The sequence below is a fragment of the Cherax quadricarinatus genome, chromosome 3 (genome assembly GCF_038502225.1).
Source record: "Cherax quadricarinatus isolate ZL_2023a chromosome 3, ASM3850222v1, whole genome shotgun sequence".
Lineage (NCBI taxonomy): Eukaryota > Metazoa > Arthropoda > Malacostraca > Decapoda > Parastacidae > Cherax > Cherax quadricarinatus.
This window is the reverse complement of record NC_091294.1, coordinates 27,115,789-27,137,336: the sequence shown is the minus strand read 5'-3', so window position 1 is coordinate 27,137,336 and position 21,548 is coordinate 27,115,789. Positions and strand designations below refer to the sequence as shown.

General features: G+C 38.8%; 1 protein-coding gene across 6 annotated transcripts in view; it reads left to right on the top strand.

The window, feature by feature from the left end:
- The first annotated feature begins 287 nt into the window (after positions 1-287).
- CIA30 (complex I intermediate-associated protein 30) overlaps positions 288-21,548 on the top strand; it is a 54,598-nt gene continuing 33,337 nt past the window's right edge. The window contains exons 1-5 of one of the 6 annotated variants that reach the window (XM_053801453.2): positions 331-420; positions 1,168-1,356; positions 5,100-5,202; positions 12,759-13,144; positions 14,367-14,487. In XM_053801453.2, the coding sequence (XP_053657428.1) occupies positions 12,779-13,144; positions 14,367-14,487 (487 nt within the window). In that variant the 5' untranslated portion in view covers positions 331-420; positions 1,168-1,356; positions 5,100-5,202; positions 12,759-12,778. Of the gene's footprint in view, positions 421-1,167; positions 1,357-1,532; positions 1,624-5,099; positions 5,203-8,816; positions 9,044-12,758; positions 13,145-14,366; positions 14,488-21,548 lie in introns of all 6 variants that reach the window. The other 5 variants (XM_053801451.2, XM_053801450.2, XM_053801447.2 and 2 more) reach the window with 5 other exon arrangements.

Here is a 21,548-nt window from a genome sequence, read left to right as displayed (position 1 = left end):
CCAATGAAAAAGTGGGAGTGCCACTAGCACGATAAGAGACAACACAGTAAGTGTCAGGGGCCCTAGACTGTTCAACTGCCTCCCAGCATACATAAGGGGAATTACCAATAGACCCCTGGCTGTCTTCAAGCTGGCACTGTACAGACACCTGAAGTTAGTAGCTGACCAGCCGGGCTGTGGTTCGTACGTCGAGTTGCGTGCGGCCATCAGTAACAACCTGGTTAATCAGGCCCCGATCTACCATGAGGCCTGGTTACAGACCGGGCCGCGAGGGCGTTGACCCCCGAAACCCTCTCCAGGTATAATTGTTCTTATGAAGCCGGCCTTCCAGGGTTCATCCCACCCAGGGCGAGGGTGCCCCGTCAACCCTTAACTCCAACAACAACAACAACAACAACACTGGTACTTCACATTGTGCTCGTAAGTCTTTATTTAGTTTGATAAATGATTGTTTTTTGCCTTTGTTAGTTTTAAGCCATGGTTACAGTTTTTGCCCTTCTCTTGTAAGCCAAGTTCACCACACAGTTAATACCTACTGCGTGAGTTGTGTGATTGTTACGGTGACCAGAGCACTGCTCACCTCTACTAAACTTAATAAGTTTTTATTTGAATTCAGTACACGAGTTTAGATTTTTACAATTGAGCTAAAAGGCTTAACGCAATGTTCTTTCATTCCTATATAGTAACTTTACACAGTTATACAGAGAAACTTATTTGTATCACATCGCTGAAATACCTACTGTATATTTTTTTAATTTATTAATGCATATATATGTATATATATATATATATATATATATATATATATATATATATATATATATATATATATATATATATATATATATATAAGTGGATAAAAAGGCTTCAAGGAAGAATATTTGGATTTCTTCCTCAAGCCGTTTGAATATTCCACTTCCCCTACCACCCCATCTTTTAATATATATTTATATATATATATATATATATATATATATATATATATATATATATATATATATATATATATATATATATATATATATATATAATCTTTATGTTCAACAAGTAATGATATCAGTGGATATAAGTCACGTTATTGAACTTTACTGGGCTATCCTAATGTATTTTATGTGCCATTGTGAAAAAAAATTATGTATACAAACCTGAAATTAAATTTATTTAAAGGTAAACTCTGGGCGAGGCTGGTCATATGGACACGTCTCCTTACACCTGTTACCTAAGATAACATAAGAGATAAGATTTTTTCGGATTTTTAACCCTAGTGGGTTAGCAGCCCAGAATAACTCAAGAAAGGCAGTGCATCATCGGGGACTGTCATATTTCCACTGGAGTCCTTCGCTCTTGTACCCCAAGGTGAGACCCACACCAGTCGACTAACACCCAGGTACCTATTTACTTACTAGGCGAATGGGACAGTAGATGTAAAGAAACATGCCTGTATTACCATCCTTGCCAGGGATCGAACCATAGACACTCAGTGTGTGAAGCAGTAATGTGATATTGATTTGTGATTCATATTTCTTTTATAGATAGGAATACCTCAATGCTGATGAAGGATGCTTCATCGAGGAATTTGAGCTGTCCTCCCTTTGGATCAAACCAGGTTGCCCCGTTTCCCAGGTGTTGTAATGCTTCCCTGTGATTATAATAATTATAATAGTTTAATTCACATCTTGGAAGAGGGCTTAAATAAAGACTTCAGTGAAAATAATCCACACTGCTTTGTTTTCCTAGGGTATCCTGGGTTGCTAATCTGAATTAATTCTTAACCTTATATCTGTTGTCACTTAGCAAAAATAAGCTTTCAGAATTATTTCTCATTCAGGCTCCAGACAACAGCCTACCCTTACTTAAAAGTTTAAATTTACTTAACCTACACAATATTCACACTTCCTACTGTGCATGCTATATCTACAGGACATTTATTTTTATTTATTTATTTTATTTATTTGTTAATTTGAACATGATACAGAGAAGTACAAAAGAATACAGTTAAATGCAGCATGCCAAAGCCACTTGAATGCATAGCATTACAGGCAGGCTTAAAATTAACTTAAGATTAACTAAGCAATGAAGTATTCATTGGTAAAACATTATTGTAAACAGATAACAATTAAGCACAAATGAGTATTACAAAAACAGGTCGTATGGTTGCTTGCATTGCTGTACAGTCAGTATTTATTTATTTATTTATTTATTTAATTTGAACATGATACAGATTAGATTAGATTTTGCCACCGAAGTGGCTAGTTTATTGTGCACCCCATATCCATCCTGTGGACGGTAGCGCGAGAGCATGTGGATACACAAAAGGCCTAGGAACTAGGCCCCAAAGGGTTAACAGGAATATATATGGATTTATATCTACATATCTATAGTTCACTTATCTGTTACAAGCAAATTTAGGAAATTTGCTTAGTATATCTGGTATCTTATTTTCATTAATAAGATATCTTGACATGTCACATAGGTTATTATACTGTCTGTCTCTGTATTCCTCAATAAGTGGACAATTAAGCACATAGTGTTCAAGAGAGTGACCATATGCCTGATCACATAATTTACATTTAGTTTGATCATCATCTGTGTGTCTCCCAAACTGCCAGAAGTACTTGTAACCAAGCCTAAGCCTGGCCACTACAACATCAGTCAGTCTGTTCACATTGCAAGTTGCTCCATAAACATACTTATCTACGTTCATGTTATCATAGTGGGTTATAGATCTACTCAGGCTTCTAACTGCATTCCTATAACAATCATCTTCATTATTTACTTCTCTCCTAATATTATTCCTAATGCTAGACACAGTTATACCAAAGTTATATTCTACGTTCTCCTTCTGGATACTCTTCTTGGCTAACATATCAACTTTATCATGAAGGAGTAATCCAATGTGTGATGGGATCCATAGCAATTGTACATTAATTCCTTTGTCCCTAATTTTTGAGTATCTATACCTGGCTTCCCCAATGAGCATGTTGTTGGAGTCATTATATGAGCCAAGAGCCTTCAATGATGACATAGAATCAGTAATGATGATAGAGTCAAGCTCAGTGTCATACCTGGAGTTTACCTGGAGAGAGTTCCGGGGGTCAGCGCCCCCGCGGCCCAGTCTGTGACCAGGCCTCATAGGTTAGCTTTAGCGCCATTAGGATTGCAAACAATTCAGTTTGCAGTGTAGACGCCCAGTTGTTAATTCTTATGCCTAACTCAAATTTATTATCGTTCTTAACTAGGGAGGTGGCAACAAGAGCAGATGCAGCCCTGCCAGAAGACTCCTGTTTAGATCCATCAGTGTATATAACTTGTGATAACTTATTACTACCAGCTAGGCGAAAAAATTCTTCTTGAGCAGTTGCTCTAACAAGAGATTTAAGGAAGGGATTACTAGCAATGAGCTTCTTGGGAGGGACTTGTAGGTATGTGATATTAAATGAACACATCTTCCATGGAGGGGTGAAATGCTCTTGTTGCCTACAGTGATACAGTTCATGCAGGTTATAAAACTTAATGCAATTGCACGTTTTCACAATCCATTTAGATCTGTGTGTATTTACCTCTAGACACTTGGTAAGATTCACTGTGACAGTGTCTGGTTCGTGTCTCAACATTCTAATACCGAGTACAGTGTTAATTTCAACAATCCTATCACTGATACTAGAAATACCAAGCTCCTTCCTCATGTTAAGAACTTTTGTAGATCTGGGACAGCCAAGAATAGTCCTGAGAGCTTCATTTTGCATTAACTCCAAGGGTCGGAGGGAACTTTCTCTAGCTAATATCAACATGGGAGCAGCATAATCAATTAAGGATCTAACATAGGCTATGTACATCATTCTCACGATTCTCACATTAGCACCATAGTTGGGATTGTAGCCAGCAACAGCTTTGAGAGCATTTAGCCTAGCTTTACATTTCTTGTTTAGTTGTGGTATAGTGGATTTGTTAAAGGGTACATCTACACCAAGATATCTGTAAGTTTTAACGTAGCTAATGATTTCACCCTGCAAATAGATGGGTGGGGGATGTCGTTTGCTTGTTAATATCTTTGTTTTAGAGGAAGATATTATGAGGCCTAGTCGATTACAAATTGCTTGAACTTCATTAAGAATGGTATTCATCTTCTTATGCCCTGTTGTATGGATCATGATATCATCAGCATAGCTTGTAGCTATATGTTTAGGTGAGGCAGGTAGAGCATTTAGGAGAGCATTAATCAGAATATTAAATAGCATGGGACTAAGAACTCCTCCCTGCGGTGTACCTAAAGACATTTCTTTAGAATCACTTCTGAAGCCTTGGTAAAGGACAGAGGATACTCTATTTGACAGGTATCCTATTATCCAGCAGAGTAAGCTACCACCAATATTCATTTTGGCTAGTTCATGTAGTATAACGGTTCTGTTTGCAATATCAAATGCAGATTTTAGATCAAGAAAAGTGGTAAAACTAGTAGAGGTGTGTGCAGTGAGAAAGGTGGAAATACAGTTCTGCACACTTTTACCTTTCATGAACCCATAGAGGTAGGGGGAAAGTTGATGTCTGATTCTGTAGTACAATCTGTTAAGCATCATTCTTTCAAAAGTTTTGCAAAGACAACTAGTTAAGGAGATCGGCCTAAATGTATCAGGCTGTTGGGGCTTAGGGATAGGCACAATGAGACTATTGGTCCAGGAAGTAGGAAGAACGCCCTCAATGTAACTGAGATTATACAGTGCCAACAAAGGGTTATCAAGCACATGCCTTAGAGTTCTGAGAATATCATAGGTTATACCATCCTCTCCAGGAGCAGTTGATCGACCTTTGGTTAATGCATTATCTAATTCATACTCGGTAAAGAGGCAATCACTCTCATCAATATTTTGGCATGATACAGAGAAGTACAGAGAGCTTAAATTCTGTCTGGAGGGCTGCAACAGAACACATGGATACAGTACAAGGCATGAATATCTTTTTGACATTCCACGTGTTTGACTCAACCTATTAAAAAACTTCATATCGATAAAAGGGTAAAAAAATTGGAATTCAGTGCCTGAAAATATGAGAAGTTCCCATCTACCAATGTCTTTACTAATATATATTGTTAACCCTTTCAGGGTCCAAAGGCAAAATCTGAAGGGGTGCCCCAGTGTCCAAGAAATTTTGAAAAAAAAAAAAATTATTTTTCCTCACAGAATTAAGGATAATATTTTTGTGAAGGTAATAAAACAAAAAAAAATTCTGATCAGTACTTACCGAGATACAGAGGCAGGAAGTTGACCCAAAATGACTGGGTGGTGGCAACATCAGCAACTTCCGCAAAATCGCATATCTTTATTTTACGTTTTTTATACTTTTTTCTTTTCTTTTCTAATTTTTTTCTTTTTTTAGTAACATTTGTGGCCTGTGAGACCAATACTGTATATAATGTACGTATATATATACACTCACCGTATTGAACACAGTAAGCGCACTAAAGTTATTATTATAATATTGTTTACCACTATTGTTTACTACAGTACACATGTACAAATGTTGTATAATACTAATGTTCTATTATATGTTTACATATGTACAGTCACTGGACATGTTTCTAGAACTGCTGCAGCCTGTGGAAGTCCTTGAAACAAGGTACCATGCACAGAGGTACCTTACATTCCTCACACATAAACTGAGTGTCTTTGCGTCTTTGTTGCCGTTGTTTTGTTTGTGCACAGACAACACATCTCTTCTGAGCAAATTTCTTCTTAGTTGCAGGAAGCTGTATTATGAAATGATCACCTTCCCTCCCCAAATGCTTGGATATTTTCTGAGGAGTTCGAGGACGGTTTTGTATAGCAGGTGTTGTTACCTGATACATACTTCATTATGAGTTGTCTGACAACAGGCAAACAAAATTCACCATATGGTGGTCTGTTGCCGGTCTTCATTTGGAACATATTATATGCATTGAGCATTGAAATGTCCATGAGATGGAAGAAAAGTTTCGTGTACCACTTGTAACCCTTACGAACACAATCAACAAAGCCTATCTGCATGTCACAAGATAAGGTGCCATCATGTTTCTCACTATGTCACCTGAGATACCCAATAACATCCTGGTATCTTTCAATGTTTTACTTCATGTGTATACAATAATATCCAATACCAGGCCACTGTCACAGTCACAGAGTACAAACAGTTTTATACCAAAGCGTTTCCTCTTGCTCGGTATATACTGCTTGAATGACAGTCTACCTTTGCACAAAATCAAAAACTCGTCTTTTACAAGATTCTTGAATGGATAAAAGTACATGTTGAACTTTTGTTTCAGATACATAAAAACATTTCTAATCTTGTATAACCTGTCACTTCTGTCAGGCTTGGTTTTGTCAGAGAAGTGCAACATACGTAACAGTAAGATAAACCTGTTCACTGGGATGATTTCACTGAAGGCTGGGGTACAAATTAGCTGATCTGTGGGCCAGTATGATTTTATATTATGCTTATAGACATGAGGCATAAGCATTATTGTTGCAAAAAGCAAATACATTTAAGCCACAATTGTCTCTTTCCACTGGTGTAGTCTTGACTGTGGTGATATGATCATATTTGCTGTGGTGTACTCAAAATACTTGTTACTTTCCCTGATAATAGTTTCCATCAAGGGCTGGTCAAAGAATAGTTCAAAGAATTCCAGTTCATTTGCAGTGTTTCCAAGGGAACAAGATGGCAGAATTCCACTTTGAGAGTCATCAAACTGGTGGGGCTTGGGAAAAAAATTGAGATTTTGCTGCCAATCCCAGATGCGGTTTGCTGGTGGATACTGGACATCATAAGCTGGTTGTAGTTGTGGTGGCTGACGCTCCGCTTTGTCCTTGAGCTGAGGAGTCAGCGGTGTGGGTCCCAGCCTGGGCTGGTGAGTCATGCATGGCCGTGGCACTACCATCACCACTACCACTATCACCACCAGTACCACCACCTACTGATGCCTGTGGTCTACCCATGCCAAGTGTAGCCACATCATCCTCACTTTCACTGTCTATACCTGGTGTAGGGTCACAGGATGTACTCCGGGATGTACTCCATCCCCTGGGCACTGCATAGGGAACACTACCCGAGCGCATGCGGCGGCTTATATACCGACGCTTCACTGGTGAATATGATTCCTCACTATCACTACTCAAATGATCATCAAGAACAATAAAATCACAGTCCACATCCCTATCATCAGCATTACTGAAGTCTGAAGCCTGGCCACGCGAAAATACAGTGGACCCCCACCCAACGGCAGCATCGAGTAATGGCAAATTCGTCTAAGGGCTCTCTCTGGCGTAAAATAAATGGCTCTACCAACTTCGAAAAACTCGTCTAATGGTGTTCGTCCGGAATGTGTCCATGTGGCAGGAGCGCAGCCTGAGCAGGCCCAGCCACTCCAAGACTCAGTGTGCCATTGTTTACAAGCTGTTGTGGTCACTTCCACGTGTACCTGCCATATATTTTGGATTATTCCATTGTTTATAGTGCTTGTAACTGCTAAATAAGCCACCATGGGCCCCAAGAAAGCTTCTATTGCCAAGCCTGTGTTAAAAAGGGTGAGAATTACGATGGAAATGAAGAAAGAGATAATTGAAAAATTTGAAAGTGGAGTGCGTATGTCGGAGTTGGAAAGGCTATACAACAAACCCCATCAACCATCAGTACTATCTTGGCAAACAGAAAGGCAATCAAGGAAGCTGTTGTTGCGAAAGGTGCAAGTATGTTTTCAAAACGGAGACCACAAATAATTGAAGAGGTAAAGAGACTGTCATTGGTATGGATAAACAAAAAACAATTATAAGGAGATAGTGTTTCTCAGTCTATAATTTGTGAAAAGGCAAGGCAGTTGCATGATGATGATCTAATTAAGAAAATGCCCCAAAATAGTGATGATATTGATGAATTTAAGGCCAGCAAAGGCTGTTTTGAGAGATTTAAGAATCGTAGTGGTGATTGCAAGGTGAAGCCTTTATTGGTGTATCACTCTGAAACTCCCAGAGTGTTCAGGAAAAACAATATTGTCAAGGGTAATTGTGTGTGCTGTGGAGATCAAACAGTAAGGCACTAGGGAATTTTTCTTTGACTGGTTTTATGGTGTGTTTGACCCCACTGTGACAAAATACCTCCAGGAAAAGAAATTGTCACTCAAGTGCCTCCTGATAATGGACAATGCTCCTGCTCATCCTCGTGACTTGCAAGAGGAAATTGCAGGGGAGTTTGGTTTTGTTAAGTGAAGTTTTTGCCTCCTAATACAACTTTTCTCCTCCAGCCCATGGACCAGCAGGTCATTTCAAACTTCAAAAAACTCTACACAAAAGAGAGTTTTGGAGAGATCACTTCAATATCCTCAGTTGCATAAACCTTATAGGTAAGGCTTGGGAGGGAGTGACTTGCAGGACTTTGAACTCTGCTTGGAGGAAACTGTGGCCACAATGTGTACAAGACAGGGATTTTGAAGGGTTTGGGTTTAACCCTGAGGAGCCTATACCAGTAGTGGAAGCTGTTGTATCATTGGAGAAGTCCTTGGGGTTGGAGGTTTGTGGCAAGGTTGTGGAAGAGTTGGTGCAGAACGACAAGGAAGAACTAACCACTGCAGACCTGCAAGAGCTTCAGGTGCAACAGCAACAGATCATGTCTCAGGAATGTTCTTCAGGGCAGGAGGAAGAGAGACGGTGGAAGATGACTTCGTCAATGATTAGGGAAATGTGTTCAGTGTTTACAAAGGTGCAAGCATTTATAGATGAATTTTATCCTGTCACAGAAGTTGCAAGCTGTATTGGTAACATGTATAATGACACTCTTGTGTCCCATTTTAGGGAAATCCCAAGGACACATGAGAAACAGAGCTCTCTGGACAGATTTTTGGTGTGACAGGGGTCCAGTGATTCTCAAGTTGGTCCTAGTGGCATTAAAAAACCAAGAAGGGAGGTAACCCCACCAAAGGACTTAGTACCTGGAAGGGGATTCCCCTTCCAAACAACAAAACACCTGCATCATCTGCTCTCCTGCTGTCTCATCACTCATCAACAACTCCACAATAAAGGTAAGTGGCATTTAATTATTGTTTATTTTGCATGTCTTATTCGTTTTTGTGTAGAGAAATGTATATTTCATGTAAAAAAAATTATTTTGTTTAATACTTTTGGATGTCTGGAACAGATCAACTCTATTTCCATTATTTCATATGGGAAAAATTAATTCGACTAATGGCAAATTCGACTAACAGCTAGCTCTCTGGAATGGATTAATGCCGTTGGTCGAGGGTCCACTTTATTAGTTTTTTCTTGCGACGAGGAACAACTGAACGTGACTGAGACATGCCCACACCAGAGGTAGAAGGTTGAGGATCGTCAGGATTTTCTGCACTATTTTCGATATCCTGGTCATTGCTTTCAGTCACTATTCGATCAGAACCATAGAATTCTTCTTCATTTCCACTTCCATCAAAGTCAGAACTATCAGTTATGAAGAGGAGAGTCCCGGTTCACCTTGGAGTGAGAGCTGCCTCTGGCAAGGCATGGTGAACAACGGTAACTGAGGCCGCGTTCCCACAATGCCATGCAGGTGCTTAGAATTTTTGTTTATGGCGCACACACACCATGCAGACCCGTTCTCTCAGATGTAGGCCTACCAGCCTTCTCACGCTAAATTTGACGCCGCTAGAATTTTGGCATAGATCTACAGTTTGGACCCTCAACATATAGCCGTAGATCTATGGCACAGACCCTGAAAGGGTTAAGAAGTACCTATTAAATCTCCCATAAATGTTATAGACATTGTCTGTCTGTAAATGTTCATGTTTTAATTTCAACACCCCAAGTCATCCACTACTTAATATGTAGGTCATTGAACTGATTTAATTTCAGTGTAATTTATTTGTAATTAATGAATTCTTCATTTCCAACCTATCTAATTGTACTTATAATTGTAATGTATTACTCACGCCATACTAACTTAAATTTTATTCCAGGTCTAGAATTAAGTTGTTGCTAAGTCTCATTATTAGTTTGCCCAAAATGAATTTGCATAATTAGTGGCCTTATATTGTATCAGAGTTTATCTGTAATGTAATATGATTAAATGCAATATGCTATCATTTAAGATGAATAACTGTTGTTAGGTAAGACACACATGCAACAGTTAAACAACTTTATTCCGAAACGTTTCGCCTACACAGTAGGCTTCTTCAGTCGAATACAGAAAGTAGGCAGGAACAGTAGAGATGTGAAGACGATGTAATTAGTCCATCACCCTTGTAGTCGTAGAATTTGAGGTTATCAGTCAAATTCTACCTCAAATTCTACGACTACAAGGGTGATGGACTGATTACATCGTCTTCACATCTCTACTGTTCCTGCCTACTTTCTGTATTCGACTGAAGAAGCCTACTGTGTAGGCGAAACGTTTCGGAATAAAGTTGTCTAACTGTTGCATGTGTGTCTTACCTAACAACCTGTCGGTATTGTATACCATTTTGATGTTCATGAATAACTGTTGTACTCTTTTGGATCTTTAGAAATACTGTACATAATTTTAATTTCATTTAATATCTCAACGAACAATATCCTGTGCTGGTTACTTGCATCATTATTGTGATGACTTCCACAGAGAAATATCTTAAGCTCTGTACCTTTCAAAAGAGGCTCTCTGATACTTGTGAAGAGTTCTTGATCCAAGGAATTAGAGCTACCCTTACTTTCCTGTGATCAAATTTGATTATCCCCCATTCTCAAAGTGCTGTACAATTCCCAGTGGGTTTATTAATGCCTCCGTGAAGAAAAAGAATTTGTTCGGAATTATTAGTTACCCCAAAAACAAGTTATGTTGTCATTGAAGACTCTCTCTTATTTCCAGTGGATCCTTTAATCTTTCCCAGGATGCAATCCACACCAGTTGGCTAATGCCCAGGTACCTACTTACTACTAAGTGAACAGGGGTAGCAGGTGTAAGGAAACATGGGCAACATTTCTATTTGTGCTGGGACTTGAACCCCAGTACCTCTGTGTGTGCAAGCTGTGGCAGCTACCAAAATTGCTCAATGGTCCATAAGAGTTTAATGCTTTCTTTTGTAAACATAATAATTATTGTTCTATGTAAATTATTCAATAATTAGCTTCATATGTAAACATAAATCTACATTGGTATATGTACATCTATTCTTATTATACTATGCAAAACAAACCACACCAGCAGTAAAAATTTGGAGTCAGGTACTGTAATTCATTCTTTAGTAATGGCACGTATTCCAACGATTCAAAGTTTTATTGCTGTTTTACTACATCAACAAATTTTCCTGCTCAAAATATAACTTATAGATACCATCCTGGCCCTAAGATGATCAGCCATTAAATATTGTAGCAGTACAGATATAGGCTGGTTAAGATGTATAAATTTAAATTGGATGGGAGGAGGAATTTAATGAAACTTATCTCAGTACATCTGTCATAAGGTACCAGACTCGTATTTTTGGTAGATAAATTATTTGTATTATATGTTTTAAGAAATTTTTACTACAAACAAGTGATTTTTAGTAGATGTGAAGACACTTAGTTTTAATGACTTTATACCTCGTAGGTAAGTTTCAGGTAGGGGAACAGTTGTAAGTAATTTTAAGTAAGCTTAATTCTTATATACAGTGGAGCCTCCACTCACGAGTTTAATCCGTTCCGTGACCTTGCTCGCATCTGGATTTGCAGAGTCAATTTTCCTCATTTAAATTAACTGAAATGCAATTAATCCTTTCCAGCAGAATTCTGTACTTCAATAATTTCTCTAATATCAACTCTATGGCTTATTTATCTATCAAAATTCATCTAATATGACATAATAAACAATATAAATAACATAGAAAGCTGATATATACTCTAGAATGAATAAAATATGTCATTCATGTATTGGTATCGTCGGCGGACGAGAGTTTCTTAGGAGACCGGACAAAATACTCCTTGAATAATTTTGCTAATATCATCTATACGGCTTATTTATTTATCATAGTTCATCTAATATGACATAATAAGCAATATAAATAACATAGAAACCTGATATATACTCTAGAATGAATAAAATGTCATTATGTAACAGGTGGTCCGATTTCTTTCATTGTTGGTGTATGTTAAGGAGCATCTTTCAATCATACATTGCCCAAGTTTCAATAAGATAGTCCAACAAACAAATGAGATCCAATTCCCTAGATCAAGAGCAAGTGCCCTTCACCAGCATCAAGAAACCTCCTTTGAGGCCCGCTCGCTTATGGAAATTTCGCTTGTGTACGGAAGCAAAAAATCAACCAATCGACTGCTCGTATTTGGAAAAACTTGCACGTGGATGTGCTCGCAAGTAGAGGTTCCACTGTATTTCAGCTACCGTATTTAAAGAAATTAAAGGATGTGTATTTTTTTTTTTTTTTTTTTTTTTTTGTATTTTACATAGTTTTGTTTAATGTCTTGTATATGGTGTCATATATGTGGTTGCAGGTGTAGCACTGCATGGCCAAAATGGGTTTAGTGCTTGATTTTTAATATAATAATATGGTGCAGGTGAGAGGGCTTGGGCTCACTGAAAGAAAGAATGGAAGAAGGTAGAGAATAAGAGAGGTAGAATGAGGAAAAGAGAGGAGGCATAGGATATATAGACCAGGAAACTTTGATTCTTATGATGAGGTTGAGTTGTATCTAATTACAGTGCAGTATCATTATTTTTTCCTTTGCTGTTTACTCATTCAATTTTTTTTAACACTAACACTTGTTAATCTTTTCCAGAAATGAAGGACTAACCAAGAATGTTTCACTTTCGAGGGGTTCAACTCCTGGGAGGCCCTCAAAGTGGCTTTGTACTCGCTCAGCCCTTTTTCCTGTGCTTTTCCAGAACTTCCAGTGTGAGGGTTCTTCAACCTAAAAATCTTTGTAGTACTTGCAAATATTCTTGTAGATATATTCATTTTGGTACTTCACAAAGAAAGATACAGGTGCTTGATAGAGTTGGTGTAACTCCTTATAGCCAAAGAAGTGTTATTTCCTATAATAAAGACCATGAGCTCTTACCTCACCATCCATGGAATAAAGCAGTTACATCCAGAAGTATTTCAGTGGCAGCAGCTCAGAATCTTTTTTGGGAAAAAGATCCGAAAGGTGGATATGGACACAAGGTAATCGACATTGTTTGTTATTACTTTAATTCAATAGATATGTTATATTAAGCAAGTCTGACTAGCCTTAAGTACTGTAAATCTAGCACACCATCCCATAGTGGACATAGACCAATTACTGTATTGCTAACCATAAATATAAAGTATGAAACATGAAATATGGATTTTTTTTTTTTTTTTTTTTTTTTTTGTTAGTGTTAAGAAGTACAGTACTACCAGTTTTTGAAATTGATATGTTCAGTTAAAATTTCACACAGATGTTACATATCACATTTCATCTTTTAGTTAGGTATAAGAAATGTTGAGAATTTTTTAAATTTTACACTGAAAGCGAGCAGACAAATATGGGCATGATTACACAAAAAACATGGAGTTTGCCTTTAAGGTGAAAAACCTTAATAAGCAGCACTGTAATAACTTATCCTGACATATACTAAGGTTACCTATGTAATCAAATGCCTGTTAACAAACTGCAGCAAATAGCATGAAACCCCTCATAAATGAAATGCTCTCAGGAAACTCAGCAGAGTCATTTATGGCCTAATATATGACATGTATCAGACCCATCTTGGTATATATGCAGTATCAGCATGGAACCCTCACCTAATAATTCATTTTAAGAAATTAGAGAAAGTTCAGAGATATGCAAAGAGTCTAGTCCCCGATTAAAGAAAATAAGCTATAATGTTAGAGGAACTACTATAAGATTAAAGGAAATGAATCTGACCACATTAAAGAAAAGAAGATCCAGGGAAGACATTATAATGACATGCAAAATAATCAGAGGGCTTGATAGGATGGACAAAGATACATTGTTTAAAATTCAGGAAATAGGCACAATGAATCACAGAGATGTCAGGCAATACTTCTTCAGCCTCTGGGTTGTCTAGAAATGGAATGGTGTAGACAAAGAAGTAGAGGAGGCAGGCTCTATAGATAGTTTTAAAAAGAGGTATGACAGTGCTCAAGAGCCTGGGAGGAAGTAAACCTAGCAATTGACAAGGGGCAGGGTCAGGAGCTGAGACTCAGCCCCTGCAATTACAAATAGGCGAGTACAGAAAATGTTCTCTATTCTGGAAATTTAAATAAAACAGAGAGCACCTAGTGAAATTTCAGCTTGAAATATCTAATAATAAAGTTCCATTCAAACACTATAACTGCCTGATTTACACATTTTGTTGTTAATGTATTTTAATTAACATTCTTTTTCATAAATTTACAGAAGAAGCACAGTCAGAAAGAGTTAATTCGTGACGGCCTGAAGGAATTGCGAACTGAGTTGATAAAATGGAAAGATGAAGTGCGTGAAAAATTTGAAGATGATCCTATTATGGTCAGACCAGGTTAGTAGCAATGCGAAACTGAGCTGAAATCAAGAGAATAACTGTCTTTGGTAAATTTTGGTTACACTATAATACCTGTCAGTGGTCATACAGTTCTGAGCTACTTCTGCAGTGTTTTAAAATCTGAGGTTAGAGTGTTGAAGGAGGAGGCCCTACTTCTCCAGGTGGATATTAGGAGGCTGAAGGTTCACTTCGATGAGTTTGGGAGTGAGTGTGAGGTGGCTGGAGTGGGTGAGGGGAATGAGGCTACCAGCAGTGAGGAGCAGTCTGTCATCGCTGTGAGGTGGTTGAAGGTGGTGAGGATGCAAAGGCTCCCAGCAGTGAGGAGCAGTCCATCACCTGCTACAAGTGGTGAGTGGTTCTCAGTAATAGGAGGAGCATCAAAATAAGGAAGGTTAAGAGGGAAGATTTGAAGGTAGGAAATTGCTTCTCTCTTCTTCAGGATGAGTGTACATCAGTGGTCAGTGAAGGTAAAGGTACTACCTCCCATGCTAATAAAAGTAAGTGCATTCTTGTAGTTGGTGACTCATAGATAAGATATATGGACCATGTTTTCTGTAATAGGGATAAGAAGGTGAGACAGTGTTTTCCTGGAGGTAGTGACATAGCCAACAGGTTGGAAAATATCATGTCAGGTAATGGGAACAAGCCTATAATCTGTCTCAGTGCTGGTGGAAATGATATCAGGAAGGGTAGGAGAGAAGAGCTGCTAGATAAGTACAGGTCAGCTATAGATTTAATTAGGTCTAAGGGAGGGGTCCCACTTATATGTAGCATCTTACCTAGAAGGGGAGTGGGCAATTGATGTAAATTGCTGGCTAGAGAGATACTACAAGGAACTTGCAATCCTATTCATTGACAACTGGAACAGCTTTTATGGCAAACATGATATACATGTATATGCAAGGGATGAGGTACGTCTCTCTTAGGCAGGGGTGGTAGAATTTGCCAGCTCGATCAAGAGGGCCATTGCTGACTTGTCTAGGAGTTTAAATTGATAGAAGATGGAGGTATGGGTGTGTGTGGGAAACAGATTGCAGCACTAGGATTGAAAACATTAAATGTTTAAAAGACATTATTAATCATAAGTTACAAATATAGACAAGGGAACTGGTTGGCAAACAAAGGAAAACAGCAGAGGGCAGCAAGAGACTAGCTCCTTTAAAGTTTACTACATATACTAATAGTAAGAGTGTAAGAAATAAGATAGATGAGCTAAGATTAATTGCAAGTGCAGGAAGCTTAGATATTATTGGTATAACAGAAACCTACCTAGGTAGTAGGTTGGTAGATAGCAACTGCCCAGGGAGGTACTACCGCCCTGCCAGGTGAGTGTAAAACGGAAGCCTGTAGTTGTTTTACATAATGGTACAATTGCTGGTGTTTTTTTTCTTTCTCATAAACATGCAAGATTTCAGGTACGTCTTGCTACTTCTACTTACACTTAGGTCACACTACACATACATGTACAAGCATATATATATATACATACCCCCTCTGGGTTTTCTTTATTTTCTTTCTAGTTCTTGTTTATTTCCTCTTATCTCCATGGGGAAGTGGAACAGAATTCTTCCTCCGTAAGCCATGCATGTTGTAAGAGGCGACTAAAATGCCGGGAGCAAGGGGCTAGCAACTCCTTCTCCTGTACAAATTACTAAATTTAAAAAGAGAAAGCTTTTTTTTTTTTTGGGGGGGGGGCCACCCTGCCTTGGTGGGATATGGCCAGTGTTCCACAGGGGTCAGTGTTGGGCCCCTTGTTGTTCACAATCTACATGAACAACACAGATGAGGGAATGAACAGCAACATAAGTTTGTTGATGACACCAGAAAAGGCCATCGAATTCATTCTGACTAGGCCATTAGAGCACTCCAGGAAGATTTGAATAGGCTGATACTGTGGTCAGAGAAGTGGCAGATGCAGTTTAACATAGACAAATGCAAAGTTCTAAACATTGGACAAGAAAATAACCATGCCTCATATAAACTAAATAATGTAGATCTTAATATATTACTGATTGCGAAAGGGATTTGGGAGTTTGGTTAGCAGTAATTTAAAACCAAAACAACAGTACATAAGTGTTTGCAATAAAGCAAACAGAATCCTTGGCTTCATATCAAGAAGCATAAATAATAGGAGTCCTCAGGTTGTTCTTTAACTCTATATATCTTTGGTTAGGCCTCATTTAGATTACACTGCACAGTTTTGGTCACCTTATTACAGAATGGATGTAAATGCACTGGAAAACATACAAAGTAGGATGACAAAGTTGATCCCATGTATCAGAAAGCGTAGAATTAGGGGGGATATGGTTAAGTTGTATACAGTGAATCCTCGGTTAATGTAATTAATCCGTTCCAGAGAGCATGTCTCACACTCATTCTTACTTAATCCGAATTAATTATCCCCATGAGAAATAATGGAAATCCAATTAATCCATTCCAGACACTGAAAATTATTAAACAAAATCATTTTTTTACATGAAATATACATTTTCCTACACAGAAAACAATGAGACATGCAGAATAAACAATGCTAAAATGACACTTACCTTTATTGAAGACTTACTGATGAGTGATGAGACAGGAGGAGGGGAGAGGATGGAGGAATACTAGTTTAGAAGGGGAATCCCCTTCCGTAAGGACTTCGGGTACCAAGTCCTTTTCTGGGGTTACATCCCGTCTTTGTTTTTTAATGCCACTAGCACCAGCTTGAGAATCACTGAACCCCTGTCACACCAAAAATCTATCCAGAGGCAGATGTAGATGTTGCCAGCATAGCTTGCAACAGCTGTGTCAGGGTGATGTTCATCCATAAATGTTTGCACTTCAGTCCACTTTGCACAAATGTCCTTAATCTTTGAAGAAGGCACCTTCCTCCATCTCTCTCTCTCTCCTCCTCTGAAGGAAATTCCTGGGCTGTGGTCTGTTGGTGTTGCACCTCAAGCTCTTGCAGCTCTGTAGTGGTTAGCGCTTCATTGTTGTCCTCCACCAACTTTTCCACATCTTCCAAACTCACATCCAACCCCATGGAATTCCCCAATGCCACAGTAGATTCCACAACTAGCATAGGCTCGTCAGGGTCAGCCCCAAACCCTTCAAAATCCCTCACTTGTACACATTCTGGCCACAGTTTTCTCCAAGCAGAGTTCAAAGTCCTGCAAGTCACTCCCTCCCAAGCCTTACCTATAAGGTTTATGCAATTTAGGATATTGAAGTGATCTTTCCAGAACTCTTTTAGGGTCAGTTCAGTGTCTGAAGTCAAAGCATTTTTGAAACACTGCTTTGGTGTACAATTTTTTGAAATTTGAAATGACCTGCTGGTCCATGGGCTGGAGGAGAGGAGTGGTATTAGGGGGCAAGAATTTCACTCCAATGAAGCTAAACTCTGGCACCATTCGCTCTTCCAAGTCTGGAGGATGAGCAGGAGCATTGTCCATTACCAGGAGGCACTTGAGTTCCAATTTATTTTCCAAGAGGTATTTTTTCACACTGGGGCCAAACACGTCATGGAACCAGTCAAGGTTCCTTACTGTTCGCCCTCCACATCACACACAATTTAGTCTTGACGACACTGTTTTTCTTGAACATTCTGGGATTTTCAGAGTGATACACAAGTAGTGCAATCACCACTAGCATTACTACAAAACATGAGAGTTAGCCTGTCTTTGATAGGCTTGTGTCCTGGGACTGTCTTTTCCCCCAGAGTAATGTAGGTCCTGTTTGGCATTTTCTTCCAAAACAGGTCTGTTTCGTCACAATTGAACACTTGATGGGGTTTTAATTTTTCAGCCTCTATGTACCTCTTGAAGTCCCGAACATATTTTAAGCCGCTTTTTTGTCAGAACTGGCAGCTTCACCATGCCTTATCACACTGTGTATGCCACTATGATTCTTAAATGTCTCAAACCAACCTTTGCTGGCCTTAAATTCACTAATAAGAGCAATAGTTCCAGGCATTTTCTTAACGAGATCATCATGCAACTGCCTTGCCTTTTCACATATAATTGACTGCGAAACACTGTCTCCTGTTAATTGTTTCTCCTTGATCCACACCAACAACAATCTCTCCACATCATCGAGTATTTGCTATCCCTGTTTTGTAAGCATATTTGCACCTTTCACAACAACAGCTTCCTTGATTGCCTTTATCTTGGCCAACATAATAGCAATGGTTGTATGGAGTTTGTTATACAACCTGGCCAGCTCGGAGACATGCACTCCACTTTCATATTTTGCGATGATCTCTTTCTTGAATTCTATAGTGTTTCTCACCCTCTTTAAAAAAGGCTGGCATTAGAAGCTTTCTTTGGGCCCATGGTGGCTTATTTAGCAGTTACAAGCACTAAAAACAATGAAATAATACAAAATGTATCGCATGTACGCATAGAATCGTCCTCACTGGCTTGTAAACAGTGGCACACTGGCTGTACATGGAGTAGCCGGGTCATTCACGGCATGCTGACATGTTCAGGATGAATGACTTCAACTGAGTTCTGTGTCGTTAACCGAGCCAATATTTTGACGCAAAAACATTATTAATCCGAAGGAGGGGTGTTAATGTTGCAGTTTAAAAACTGTAGTGTAAAGCACCCTTCTGGCAAGACAGTGATGGAGTGAGTGATGGTGAAAGTTTTTCTTTTTCGGGCCACCCTGCCTTGGTGGGAATCGGCCAGTGTGATAATAAAATAATAAAATTACTTAATTTGAAGACGTCGTAATCCGGGGGTCCACTGTAAATGGTAAACAGGAATAAATAGAGGGATTGTAAATCTTTCTTTCTTTCTTTCAACACACCGGCCGTATCCCACCGAGGCGGGGTGGCCCATAAGGAAAAACGAAAGTTTCTCCTTTTACATTTAGTAATATATATACAGGAGAAGGGGGTTACTAGCCCCTTGCTCCTGGCATTTTAGTCGCCTCTTACAACACGCATGGCTTACGGAGGAAGAATTCTGTTCCACTTCCCCATGGAGGTAAGAGGAAATAAACAAGAACAAGAACTAGTAAGAAAATAGAAGAAAACCCAGCGGGGTATGTATATATATGCTTGTACATGTATGTGTAGTGTGACCTAAGTGTAAGTAGAAGTAGCAAGACGTACCTGAAACCTTGCATGTTTGTGAGACAGAAAAATGGACACCAGCAATCCTACCATCATGTAAAACAATTACAGGCTTTCGTTTTACACTCACTTGGCAGGACGGTAGTACCTCCCTGGATTGTAAATAGCATGCTAAAAAATATCTAGCCAAGACAGGACTTGCAACAGTGGTTTTAAGTTGGAAAAATTCAGATTCAGGTAGGATAGAGGAAAGCACTGGTTTGGTGGATGAGTGGAACAAACTCCCAAGTACATGTACTGTCATAGAAGCTAAAACATTGTGTAGTTTTAAAAATAGGTTAGATAAATACACAAGTGGGTGTTGGTAGGTGTGAATTGGACCTGAATAGCTTGTGCTAATAGGTCTGATGTTGTGCTCCTTCCTTAACCCTTTGAGGGTCGACAGGCCCTCTTCGAAACTCGTTCTCAGGGTCGGCCAAATTTCAAAAAAAAAAAAAAAATTTTTTCTTATGAAAAAAAAGTTTTTTTTTCTAAACATTATAAGCATGAAGTTTGCCAAAATTGAACAACATCTGGTAACATCGCCGACTGCCGTCACCCGGTATTTTTCTATTTACTTTTTTATATACTATTTTCAATTATTTTTCAATTTTTCTTTTTCTGAGTAACTTTTATGGCCTCTGAGGCCAACATGATCAGTATTTTGTAAGTTATTTCTTTTCCAGTACTACACAATAAGGGCATAAACACTGTTGTCATTATTTTGTTTATAGAAAATATTTACACAAACAAACGATATGAAATGTTGTTTATTACTATTTTTCTATATTTTATATACACATATACAGTCACAGGGAATGTTTCTAGAAGTTCTGCAGCCTGTGGAAGTCTTTGAAACCTGGTGTCATGCAGAGTGGTGTTTTACATTCCTCACACATAAAACGAGTGTGTCTGTGTTGTTGTGGGCGTTTTTTTGTATGTGAACAGACGTAACACCTCTTCTGAGCCTTTTTCTTGAAAGCAGTAGCAGGCACTTGTATTAGGAAGTGATCACCATGCTTCAGACGAGAAGGTGGTTGTTGATAATTCAGTGGGCAGTTTTCTGTTGCAGATGTTGCTCTTTGGTACTTCAATACTATTTGTCTGATGACAGACAAACAAAATTTGCCATATGGTGGTTTGTTTCTGGTCCTCATCTTATACATATTATAAGCATTGAGCATGGAAATGTCCAGAAGATGGAAACAGAGTTTTATGTACCACTTATAACTCTTGCGAACACAATCAGCAAACCCAATCTGCATGTCACATTTGTCCACTGAACTCATGTTGAAGGTGTAATCAATCACAGCTGCAGGTTTTAGAATGGGTTCATTGCTCTCTCTATGCTGCCTGCCACTGTCTGCCATTTCATTAGGGTGAACTGATGACAACAGTGTGACATCTCGTTTGTCATGCCACCGAAATGCCATGATGTCATTGGTAGCAAACGCCTGCACCTCACCTCTATGAGTGCCAGCGTCAAACCTGGGCATATGTTTCCGATTTGCACGCACTGTGCCACACACATCTGTCATGTTCACTCACAAAAAATCACTGAGTGAGGGGCTTGTGTACCAGTTATCTGTATATAATATATGCCCCTTACCAAGGTATGGTTCTATCATTGTTCTAACCACATCACCTGAGATGCCCAATAACTTCCTGGTATTTTGCAATGTATAACTTCCAGTGTACACAATAATATCCAATACCAGACCACTATAACAATCACAAAGCACAAACAACTTTATACCAAAGCGTTTCCTCTTGCTTGGTATGTACTGCTTGAAAGAAAGTCTTCCTTTGAACAGAATCAAAGACTCGTCAATTACAAGCTTCCTGAAGGGATAAAAATGCGTACTGAATTTCTCTTTCAGATACACAAACACATTCCTAATCTTATATAACCTGTCGTTTCTGTCAGGCCTGGTTTTGTCTGAGAAGTGAAGCATACGTA